Source organism: Phoxinus phoxinus (assembly GCF_949152265.1).
Source record: "Phoxinus phoxinus genome assembly, chromosome: 24".
Classification (NCBI taxonomy): Eukaryota; Metazoa; Chordata; class Actinopteri; order Cypriniformes; family Leuciscidae; genus Phoxinus; species Phoxinus phoxinus.
In genome coordinates, this window is record NC_136899.1 from 1,814,110 (window position 1) to 1,827,298 (window position 13,189).

General features: G+C 33.3%; 1 protein-coding gene across 1 annotated transcript in view; it reads left to right on the top strand.

Moving 5' to 3' along the window:
- The window catches only part of scn5lab (sodium channel, voltage gated, type V-like, alpha b), a 164,169-nt gene that overhangs the window by 133,063 nt on the left and 17,917 nt on the right, over positions 1-13,189 (top strand). The window contains exons 19-21 of the mRNA XM_079602016.1: positions 4,257-4,411; positions 8,672-8,845; positions 11,923-12,045. Coding sequence (XP_079458142.1) covers positions 4,257-4,411; positions 8,672-8,845; positions 11,923-12,045 — 452 coding nt within the window. The remainder of the gene's footprint in view (positions 1-4,256; positions 4,412-8,671; positions 8,846-11,922; positions 12,046-13,189) is intronic.

Below are 13,189 nucleotides of genomic sequence, written 5' to 3' on the forward strand. Positions count from 1 at the left end.
ATTTACCAAGAGCTTTGATATTTCAGTGGAAGCTTGAGAGATTTCCAGTATCAAGCCTGTGAAATCAGTGTTTTCTGTGATCCTCTGTTTACTCTCGTTCAGAAGTGCCGGTGATTTGATAGAAAACATTAACCAATGAACTGACATTTAAAAGGGCAATGGGGCATTAAATTGGATGTCCTGCGTCAGCACAGATCTGAAAAGGCCCGTCAGAGACGAAATGGTCCTGTGTTAATTTGATGATGACTGACTCTCTATATTTCATTTTGTTCAATGCATCGACCCGCCGGTCCAGTCACATCTATCCCGACACGCTAAACCTCGACTCTCGACTCGTACTGTCTGACTCTAGTAGCTCTACACCAAAGATCAGTTATTTATCTAAATTATGAGTCATGAAATTGAAGTGTCAAAATAAGACAATTGAAATCTTAATTATTAACATTTACATCTTTATCCAAATGAAGAAATTCCTCTAAAGAAGGCAATAAAACGAGAAGTGCAAAGTCGTATTAAGTGCTAATTGTTCATGCAATAAGTTTTGAACATGATTTTTTGCGCACTGGTTAATAAAAAAGGTTCTGTATGGGTTCTTAACTCATTTTTAAGAACACTTTATGCCAAAAACGGGTCTATATAAAGAGAAATGTCTTAAATTATTGCATAATTCTTTCATGTTTAACTCTCTGGGGTCGGCAATCGCGCCGGCGTGATTTGCGCGATTTTTTTCACATAGCAGCTGAATAGACTTAAAATACTCCGTTATTTATGGTCATACAGACTTAAGAAATATGAAAAAATTATCTGTGAGATGTCTACTTTTGTATGTGTCCACTTACAATCAAAACTAAACGTTGTGCTTTTGTAAAATAAAGAAATTAACAGGTTGTTTTAATATTTTTTTTCTGGTGATAAAGTTGTAGTTTACTTCATAAAATTGAATGAAAATTTTTATTTAAATGAATGAATGATTTAAAACTAAATCCATAAAATGATCCCATGTTGGGAATCCCTATACGAGTCGCCTGACGGAACCATTAAAGGTTCCAAATGGAATCTTTAATTCTATAATCTCGCAACTTTCCCTCCAAATTTGAAAATAAGACATTAAAAATTATTAAAAATTATTTATTTTCTTAATGTTTTGGACATTATTGTATCTTATTTTTTTTCTCTCTCGTTTTTGAAATAAAGATTTCAATCAATCAATCAATCAATCAATCAATCAATCAATCAATCAATCAATCAATCAAAAAGAGGCGAATCATCTCGAGGGTCTTTATATTATGTGCATTTGCTTTGTGAAGTAAGAGTTTGTTCTGAGAAGAGTGTGTGTGTGTGTGTGTGTGTGTGTGTGTGTGTGTGTGTGTGTGTGTGTGTGTGTGTGTGTGTGTGTGTGTGTGTGTGTGTGTGTGTGTGTGTGTGTTTGTGTGGTATAAGCTGTCGACTTTATTGGCGTTCGGTGGAGAACAATGGCACTGCTCGGCGGGACAGCCCATAAACCGCCGTCTGTTTTAAGCAGTGAATGATTTATGAGAAATGAGCTGCCATGTAATTCTCAGATGACAGGACACATCCCAGCGCTTCGTTTGAGGCCAGATCTGATTTCTCACCTGTAAATGGAAAACGGCACACGTTCACATGCCTGAATTGAATCAGTCCACATGTCTCTGCTGGAGAAGTGAAAGAGATTCACACATCTCAAGGGGAAATCACTGAGGAGTGTGTGTCTTTACTGCCCAAAAATGTGAACACGTGCAATGCAATAAACACTTAGAAGAGAAATTAATGCATTTTGCATTTTTAATGCATTTTAGAAATTAACGCAATTTAACATACCACATTTTCCTGAAAAATACGTCACTATTTTATAATCAAAACATGCAACATATTAATACTAATATTTATTTATTTAATTTATAGATACTAATATACATTTACTGATATACATCCACTCTTTTATGCACATACTGATATTTATTTATTTACATTTTTATTTGTTTGTTTGTTTGTTTATAGACATACTTATACAAATACACATTATTTATATTATATTTATTTGCTTTTTGTTTATAGACATACCAATACTAATATACATTATTTGTTTGTTTGTATGTTTATTAACAAGTGCAATGCAATAAACACTTTCTAGTTAAAGGGAAAAATTGTGTGCAATTGTAATGCATTTTAGAAATTAATGATTTGAATGCATGGAATTTAATATACCATATTTTTTTAAAATATAAGTCACATTTTTATCATCTAAAATGTGCGACACACTCTTATTATTTATTTATTTACATTTATGTATAGACATACTAAAATGAATATACATATATTATTTATTTGTTTGTTTATTTCTTTGTAGACATACTAATACTTAATATACATCATGTATTTATTGATTGCCTATAAGGTTGCTTGAACAAGCACAATGCAATAAATGCTTTCTAGATAGAGAAGAAATTTACATTTTGCATTTTTAATGCATAATATATAATAATTAACACCCTATTTTCCGTGAATAAAATAAATAAATGTAGTTTTGGCATTTATATATATATAAAAAAGCTGTTTATAATGGATGCTACTGTTCTGAGCACTACAGAAACAGTAAAGTGCCTAGTAAGCACAACTCTCTGTAACGCTGCACGTGTTCACATGTCAAATGAAGATGCGGATGAGAATGATGAAGTCACCGATCACTCTCCTGATGTGGTCTGGATGTTGTTAACCGTGTGATGAATGGTGAAGCCCGAGTGCTAAAATGTCTGAGGAGAGCAGCAGCATCGCTACAAATCGAGTTGAGAGAACCCTGTTACCATAACCCTGTTATTAAGTTTACAGGCAATAAGTTAATTTGGAAGAGCTCAGATGCAGTAATGGAGACGCGGACGGCCGTGCGAGGCTCAAATGGGATTTGATGGCAGGGACTCGTTGTAGACGTGGAGCTTTAAGAGCGCCAGTGATACGGCCGGATTACGGCACATAAAAGACCCACAGATTAGCCAGACGAAGACCTTTTACATCAGCGAGGTCCATTTCCCAGCCAGCGCTGACTCCATCACTTACTCCACTCATGTGTGTGTGTGTGTGTGTTACACAGAAGATATTGATCTCCACGTTTCACTGGAACTGCATTTGTGATCTTCTGGAGTGTTTTAAAGCGCTTTGAAGTCTTTTGAAGTTGCGTTTTCTAATGTTGATTTGAACAAAGAGGTTTTGAAAGTGAAAAGTCTTCTCCTCACTTATAGTCTGAATTACTTGCGATCGATACGTGGATAATCTATTATTGTATTACAAGATATAAAGTAGTTTGGGATATTCTTCAATTCAGTATCACTTCTTTACAAATTAAAGAAGGGACGCAGTTTTGTTTTAAAATATTATTCATATTTAGTCAGTGTGTTGTCGCCATTTACATTTATTCATTTAGGAAGTTATTCATTTAGTCTACAGGAATAATTTCGTTGTCATGTGACACAAAACATACAACAGGAAATGAGGTCATAGGATGGACCCCAGTATATAAAAATAAATTTTTAAAAACGTATTCATTTTACTTCATATCATTTGTTTGAGAACTTACTGCTAATGTTTTTAAATGTTTTTAATAAGTTTTCATATTATTTATCATTTAGTTACATTATTTAATATTTTAATACTTTTTAGTTGAGAGATCACAGTGAGCAGTGCAATCGATTAACATTTATGTTAATTGAAGTTAAGATTAAATAAAATAAAATAAAGTATTTCTATAAAAAATATTTATTTATAGAAAAAAAAAATATATATATATGTATATTTCTATAAATAAATATTTTTATGGAAAATATTTTATATATATATAATAAAAAATAGTTTAATAAATAAATAAATAAAATAAAATAAATAGTTGAAAAACTTAAACTGAACAAAAATTAGAAATGTTGCCTTGCCAAGTTGAATCACTCAAATTGTTAACTGGAAATAAATAAAAAATATATTAAATCTAAGTAGCAATATGATTTTTTTATTTATAAAAACGACTTAAATGAAAAATTTTATAAAACAATTAATTAAGCATTTAACGAAATGACAATCATTTTAAATACAAAAATGAACACTGAAAATATAAATATGAAAATAAAGCTAAATCAAAATGTGAATAATAATGAGCTCATTGAAGTAATGAATACTTGTTTTTTAAGAAACGAATAATCGTTGATCTTAATTGTAATGTGTGTGTGTGTGTGTGTGTGTGTGTGTGTGTCCAGTGTGTGTGCGTCACTTTAAGTGCTGTGACATCAACACGGCGGAGGGTCTGGGCCGAGCCTGGTGGCGTCTGAGGAAGACGTGCTATCAGATCGTGGAGCACAGCTGGTTCGAGACCTTCATCATCTTCATGATCCTCCTCAGCAGTGGAGCGCTGGTGAGATCTACACACTTTCAGTTCTCACACAAAACTGCTTAAAGAACGGCGTAAAGGTCCAAATGTGAGAATGATAAACACAGTACAGTCTCTAGATGTGTTACTCAACGAAATGTACATTCTGTCATCATGTACTCTCCAAACCTGTAAGACTTTCCTTCATCTTCGAAACACAAATGAAGATGTTTAAATGAGATCTGAGAGATTTCTGTTCCTTCATTGACAGTCCAGTGAGGTTCATAAAGGATTAGTTCACTTCAGAATAAAAATGTCCTGATAGTTTACTCTCCCCCACGTCATCCAAGATGTCCATGTCTTTCTGTCTTCAGTGGAAAATAAATGAAGGTTTTTGAGGAACACACTCCAGGATGTTCTCCATATCGTGACTTCTTCAATGGTCCAACGGGTCGAAGGTCCAGATGTGAGTTTCAGCTTCAAAGTCTCTCACGATCCAGCCGAGGAGAGTCTCATCTAGACAAACTAGCGGCCATTTTATAACAAAATAAACATTTATATACTTTATAACCACACATGCTGGTCTTGCACTCGCTGTGATGCGACACACATTACGTGATCATGTTGAAAGGTCAAGCGTGTTCCGGTTCAGAAATGTAGAGTAGAAATTTAACAAAATTCTCCTCCATCTTCAAAATCGTGCGACATCAATGTTTTACCTTTATTTATTTTTTGTAAATTGCGTTTGTCTCAGTCTTTGCTCGTTCTCTTTGTAAACACTAGATCTGTTTTTTCCGCTTACGTCACGCTTGACCTTTTAGCGTTATTACGTAATCACGTTGAAAGATCACACGTTTTTACCCGCGTTCATTTACAAAGCGGACGTGCAAAGACTGAGTCAAACGCCATGTACAAAAAATAAAAAAATGTAAAATAATGATGTCGGACGATTTTCAATTAGGATGAGAAAATTAGATGCAGTTTTTTGTCCTACATTTTCATTACCTTTCAACGTGATTACGTAACGCGTCGCAGAGGGAGTGCAAGACCAGCATTTGTGGTTAAAAATAATATAAATGTTATTTTTTTTTATAAAATGGCCGCTGGTTTGTCTAGATAAGACTCTTTGAAGCTGCATTGAAGTCACATCTGGACCTTCGACCCGTTGAACCATTGAAGAAATCACGATATGAAGAACAATCCTAATTTCTAATCCTTAATATCTTTTCAACTGAAGAAAGAAAGACATGAACATCTTGGGTGAGTAAATAATCAGGAAATTTTAATTCTGAAGTGAACTACTCCATTAAGAGATGTGATTTCAGTCGTCATACGTGATCTTTCAACGCTGCGCTGTTGTCTTTATTGTCTTCTGGATTTAGCACAACATGAGGGTGTGTAATTAAAGTCATTTTTTAATTTTTAAGTGAACTAAACCTTTAATGCAAGACACCACAGGGTAAAAATGATAACTAATAGATCGCACTGTACTTCACCCAGTTAATTAATCAAAGTACATTAAGACAAAATGTAATGCTTAAATATGCTAATGATGCATTATCAAATTAAATATGAATTAGTTTGCATAAATTTCCAGAACAGGTTCAATCTGAACATTAGATTCAATGAGGTTCAAAACTATTGTTTAATTTTGTCGACGTATTAAAGGTTTTTACAGAGGAGATTTTATATTCTTGTCAAAAGGCAGAAAAAAATACATTTTTAGGAATAAAATGTTATATAAATCTGGCGAATGATATACAGTATGAACAAACCTTCTGAAGATATGAATAAAACTGTAAAGTCACACGTTATGAAAGCAAACGCTGACCCGAGCCAGAAAAACACTGTTTTTGCCAGAAGTGTGTGTCCGTAAAGAGCTCGTGGGAAGGAGTTAGTAAAGACATCTCGCTGGTGTGTTAGCTTGCTTCACTGACCTCATGACAGCTCACCAAGCACACGAGCGGCTGTGTGTGAGACAGGAAGTGGCAGCTCACTTCCTGTGAGCCGACGGCCTGCTGACCGGCGTCTCTGTGAGAGAGAAGTGATCTGACGCTAATCTACCGCAACACGTGCCACGAGCGGTTATAATCCGGCCTCAGCCGTCACAGCCACGCTTTAGCACCACATTAACACTGTTACTCATGTGTGGCCGGACGTCTGTGTGGGTTTTAGGTTCATCAAGTGAAAAGGACTGCAGTGCAGCCAAGTCTTGCTTTTTTAAGCAGTTATTGCTAAAAATATGACATTCAGTAACACTTTCTAATAAGAAACTTTCATTAATGCATTTATTGTTCATTGCAGAACTATTATCTAATTATTATCTCATTAGATAATGTACATTGAAATATATATATATATATATATATATATATATATATATATATACATACAGTATGTGTGTTTTTTAGATGTTTTATATAAAACAAATTTGATATGTATGTATTTTCTTAGATATGATTATGATTTTTAAAAAATTATTAATTCCGCAAAGATGCATTAAATTGATAAAAAGTGACTATATTTGACCGTTTACGAAAATATTATATTTCAAATAAATGATGTTCTTTTCATCAAAGAATCCTGAAAAATAAAATCTATTACGTTTCCCATAAAAAAATATATGAACTTTTTTTTCAACATTGATAATAATCATAAAAGGATCATGTGACACTGAAGACTGGAGTGATCATGTTAAAAAATCAGCTTTGCATCGCAGGAATAAATTACATTTTAAAATATATTCACATAAAAAACACTGATTTGAAATTGTAATAATATCTCACAATATTACTGTTTTTACTGTATTATTATTTGAATAAATGCAGCCTTGGTGAGACTTAAAAAAACAAAACATTAAAAAATCTCACCAACCCCAAACTTTTGAACAGTAGTGTATATGTGTTCAGTTCATGTACATTAACTTTTAACATTAAGCATTATATAAAGGTTTAATGTATTAATGAAGGAATGTTGTACTTGTAATCTTTACTGTAATATGATATAATTCCATTTATTATAACATGCACTGATGATGCATGACAATAAGTGCTGAGAACATTTCATGTTGACTTTAATCATTACCAGTTCTGACTTTGTAAGATTATGCACAACACAGAAAACAGTAAATGCCAGAGCAAAACATATATATCCCCACTGCATAATATTATATAACACTGGTGATTTCCTTAAAGAGCCTGTGTGTGTGAGTCCCAGAGAGGGCCGAATGTCAGTGTTGGTCTCGCGCGCGGGTGCCAGGTGTGTGTCGGCCGGCTGGTATTTTAGTGGCATTTACCAGCAGCTTCAGCGGGCAGCTGTTCTTTCAGACGCGCACTTGAAGGATTACACATGAAAACAGAAAGTAAGCAGAAAATGAGAAACTGCAGAGTCGGCAAAACCCAGTGGAGAGTCTGGTGGACGCAGATGTTTGCCTGGACATGTATGTGCAAGAGAACCGCTCAGACAAACACTGGACGCTTCAGACGGAAATACATAATACAACAATAAAAACAATAAATAAAAACAATAAAAATTGCTAATCCTAATGTTGGTCCAGACCTGTATTAGTATATAGTTAACTTGAAATAATACAATCGTTAACTGAAAAAAAAAAGTATATAGATAAAATATATAGATTATTATTTCATATATTTATTATATTATTTAAAATTTATAAAAAATAATGTAGAAATACTTAAAAAAAGAAAAGAAAACACACAACTAAATTACTAAAACGTTAAGTAGAATAGAGAAAATATCAAAATATTTATAAAAATATAGAATATACTAAAAATATTATTATCTCAATCATACTAAATTAGCACTTGTCAAAACCAGGGTTATTATCATCAACTAATCATAAAACGCAATTTTCGTTACTTGAAATAAAATAAAATAAAAATAAAATGTATTTTTCCATCTAGAATCCAAGGAAACATTTCTCATTTTTAACTTTATGTACTAAAATAACTCAAACTGAAATAAAAATGAACAAAAACTATAATTCTTTTTAAAAATAGAAAAAAACAGAACTGAATGATAACAGAAAACAAAAATAATCAATTTTTAAAAGTCAAAACAATAATAATATCTCTGTGATACTAAATGAACACTGTTAAGAAACCCGAATGACTTTCTTTCTTTAACACTTGGCTCATCAGGATCTAATGCTGTCATGTTTTGTAGCTTGACTTCACTCAGTTTGTAATACTGACAGAATGAACAGATGAAGGTCTGAAGAAGTCTTCCTCACCCTGCACTCTGTGTGTGTGTTTTCTTAACACACTGCTTCTTCTCTGTTGAAAGGCATTTGAAGACATTTACATTGAACAGAGGAAAGTGGTGAAAGTGGTGCTTGAATACGCAGACAAGATCTTCACGTACATCTTCATCTTGGAGATGAGTCTGAAGTGGATCGCCTACGGGTTCAGGAAATACTTCACCAACTACTGGTGCTGGCTGGACTTCCTCATCGTGGACGTAAGTGCATCCGCTTGCTTTCACCGGCGTCTCATTGCAGACGAACAACAGCCACAGTGCTTTAGTATCAAACATTTACAATCTCAGGAAGATTGAATGAGGAGTTTTACAGAGATCAACTTTTATGTTATATAATAATCAAATACAGGTGCAACTGGAACAATTTGAATATGGTGTAAAAGTTCATTTATTTCAGTAATTCAACTTAAAAGGTGAAACTAATATATTATATAGACTCATTACATGCAAAGTGAGATATTTCAAGCCTTTATTTGTTATAATTGTGATGATTATGGCTTACAGCTTATGAAAACCCCAAATTCAAAATTAGAATATTGTGAAAAGGTTTTCATAAGCTGTAAACCATAATCATCAAAATTATAACAAATAAAGGCTTGAAATATCTCACTTTGCATGTAATGAGTCTATATAATATATTAGTTTCACCTTTTAAGTTGAATTACTGACATAAATGAACTTTTGCACCATATTCAAATTTTTCGAGATTCACCTGGTAAATCCATTTCAGCATTTTGTGAGTGTTATTAACAGATAATTTATAATAATTGTTTTGCTGTTGTTCACAGTCCAGTGATACGGTGCTGTTTGTTTTGGTCCTGTATTTCAGTACATCACGATATCATTAGTATTTATAGGTATTAATACGTAAAGTATATACATATTTGGGTTGGCTGATTCTATATCAACTTATGCTCAACTTTAAAATATTAAATGTTTAGGTTCAAAGTATTGAATACATAGTGTTGGTTAATTTTAATATTGAGTGCTTTTAAACTGTTAAATACACATTAAATTAATAAAAAAAATCGATAAAATGTTGTTTCCTTTGAAAGAGTTAGTCCAAAAAAAAGAATTTTTTATGTTTATAGAATAATTATCAAAACATAGAAAATGTAGGGGTTTTTCATAATTTTCTACTAATGTATCATATTAGCAGTTCAGTATTTTTCTCATTATTCCAGGTTTTTAAGATGCATTTCCATAATTTGTGGTTTATATATTAAATTATAAATGGCATTTGTTACTGTGACCAAAGAGCCAAAACAAACACATCTGCATCACTGTTCAGATACTCACTGTAATTCACTTTCATAGTGTATATGGAACCATCTGTGCTTTTATAAATATGGATTTGAGTTTTATATATATGGTTAAATTTAGTGAAAAGAAATATACTGGTGAGGAGGTTTGTGAATTTGAAACTAAATTCTAAAGATGTGATGTGAAAGGTAAAGAGTGTAATTATTTTGATGTTAAAATACTTTCTCGTATCTGTTTGGTGATGTAAGTGTAGGAGAAATTACACACTTCACCTTCACCTGAAATACATGAAATGTAGAAAATGTGCTTAAAATGTATATTTTTAGAACAGAAAGAATTTGAAAAAATTGAGTTACAAGTTTTCGGAAATATGCATAATCTAAGTAAATATGCATACAATTCCAGAACAAATATCTGAACATTGGATAAAAACAGGTTTAAAATACTTGTTGGAATTTGTTGTCATATTAGAGTTAAAGTTTTTTACTGAGGGGATTTTGGATTTATCTTTTTATCACTCCATAAATCAGAGAAAACTGTCAACAGACAGAAAGTACTTAATTTTCACCATGCTTTCAGGAATAAAATGTTGTAAAAAATAAGGTAAATGATATAAACAAACCCATCAGTAAAAACCTTCAGAATATAGATAGGAATAAAACTGTAAATTTTGGTGAATATAAGTGTGTCTGAAGTGAAGAAAAAATATATTTTGTGAAAGCGGCCTTTAAAGATATTAATTGAAATCTACAGACACAAACAGATAAATACCAATAAAATAAACACTTAAATGTACATTTTGGATGGAAAACCAAATAGCCCAAAATCTCAAAATTGACCAATGCATAAAAAAACAATGTTTAGTGTCTTACTTTTACTTTTTTTTAAAAGTCGTTTTAATGTTTTTTAAATGTCTTTTAAATTTGTCCTATTAGATTTGTCCTCAAAACAAAAGAGGTACAGTACAGTCAAAGCCATGACATGCATTTACTTTGGCATTGAAATACTTTTAAAAATTTAATTTGTTGTGAACTCATATTTTAGGTTCAAAATATTTGATGTATTGTAAATTAATAGTAAAAAGTTCTTAGAAGATTTTATCATATTTGAAAATGAAATTTATACAATTTTAATATTTTGAATATATTACATCAAGTACTTTCAAATCTGCTAAATACACATGAAATGCATTTACTTTGGCATTGAAATTCCCATTTGATTCATATGAATAACGTGAAATTCACAAGAAACTCTTAAATAAACGAACTATAATTCATGAAATGCATTTACTTTGCCATTGAAATATTTGTTACATTTAATTTGTAGTGAACATCATATTTTAGGTTCAAAATATTTTATGTATTGTAAATTAATAATGAAAGGTTCGTAGAAGATTTTATCACATTTAAATATGAAATGTATAAAATATTTAGAATATATTAAATCAAGTGCATTTCAAAACTTCTAAATGCATTTACATTGGCATTGAAATTCCCATTTGATTTAATATGAATAATATGAAATTCATGAGGAGCTCTAACTAAACAAACTATAATTTAATTCATACAGGTTTCAGTGATTGGTCTGGTGGCAAGTGCGTTCAATTATGACCAAATCGGAACCATGCGTGTTCTCCGGACTCTCCGGGCGCTCCGGCCTCTCCGCGCCGTCTCTCGCTTTGCCGGGATGAGGGTAAGACCCGCTCCGAACGGGCCCGAGTCCGAGTGCACTCAGTAGACGGCTCAAAGATGCCCACTAAACTGCCCTTCAGTCCTCACCAGGTCACGAGTCGGGAGAAAACAATGACCCACGCCGTTTAAAACTACATTTATCTCTGACAGATCCAGCTCTGATTGCGGAAACTGGGCTTCCAAGAAACCGAATCCCGATTAATCCTCATTTTTCCTCCCAGCACAGAGAAGCGTGTGTCTTTCTTCCTCAGGACTGTCGCAGGTGTGTGTTATTAACGCTGCGTTTCTATCTTCTCTCTGTCCTCGGCTCTGTGTCACTCATAGGTGTCTCTAGTAAGCCTCGTAGCAAACACTCTCGGATACTCCGACTTTGCTGCCATCAAATCTCTGCGAACGCTCCGAGCGCTCAGACCGCTGAGAGCGCTGTCCCGGTTTGAAGGCATGAGGGTAAGATATACCCGTCGCTCTGTCACATCTGTGAATGCTCCATTTCCAGACGCCTTTTTTGGCTTTTTATGCTCAGAGACAGGAAGTTTCAAAACATTTTTTAGGGCATTTGCTGAGGACAGAAAAACTAATATTAAACGACATTTTCAGAAGTTGCACAAGTCTTTTCTTAAACCAGCCGGAGGTGGTTTCAAGGTCAAACACTATTAAAAATAAAGCTTTTTAAACGTTGATTTGACCATTTTTAGTTCCCCAAAGAACCTTTCATTGATCAGTTCTTAAAACAACCAGTGCAAAGAACATTTTATTAATCTAAATATCCCTTTTCTACTTTAAAGGATAATTACGGTATTTAACACCTTGAGTCTATATTGTAGTTTGTTTTGGATGAACAAGAGTGGTGGACAACATTTTTTTGACAATGGTTCCTCTCTCGAGTTTTTGACTATAATAGAATTGGCCATGGACCCATTTAACATTGGAGTCAATGGGCATGTCCGAAAATGTCATTAAAACAGCCAATAATGTTCGTTTACAAAACTGTTAAACTCACCGAGTGGTTAGTGGTGTTCGTTGATGATTATAAACAATATATCGTCGCAATATATGATTCCAATCCGTTTATTTTGCTATAGTGGAACTATTTCTTCAGAACCGTGTAACTTCCGCTCAATATTTGAATCTGAAGCGTTAGCACACTCCCGACCACTTGATGGCGATAACCGATGTTTATGTCTCGCGGGACACTCACGGTCACAGTCGAGTTCAACTTCATATTGCAAGTAACAATTAATGAAGGTTTTGTTTGTTTATTTGGCTTACTCTCCCGGAGCGCAGTTGCTCTGCTCGCTAGCCTTATGAGAAACGGAAGCGAGCAAAAAGACGACATCGACCAAATGTAAACAGCCCCCTCTCCGTTTCCGTTAGCGCATTTATATTAATGAGCACTCAGTCCTTCAACAGAATTCAATGGGATTTTACAAAATGACGAATAAAACACGACAGAAACTGTATTTCGCAACACTTTTTGTTTCTGGAACATCAACTAACACCACTAACCACTCGGTGAGTTTAACAGTTTTGTAAACGAACATTATTGGCTGTTTTAATGACATTTTCGGACATGCACATTGACTCCAATGTT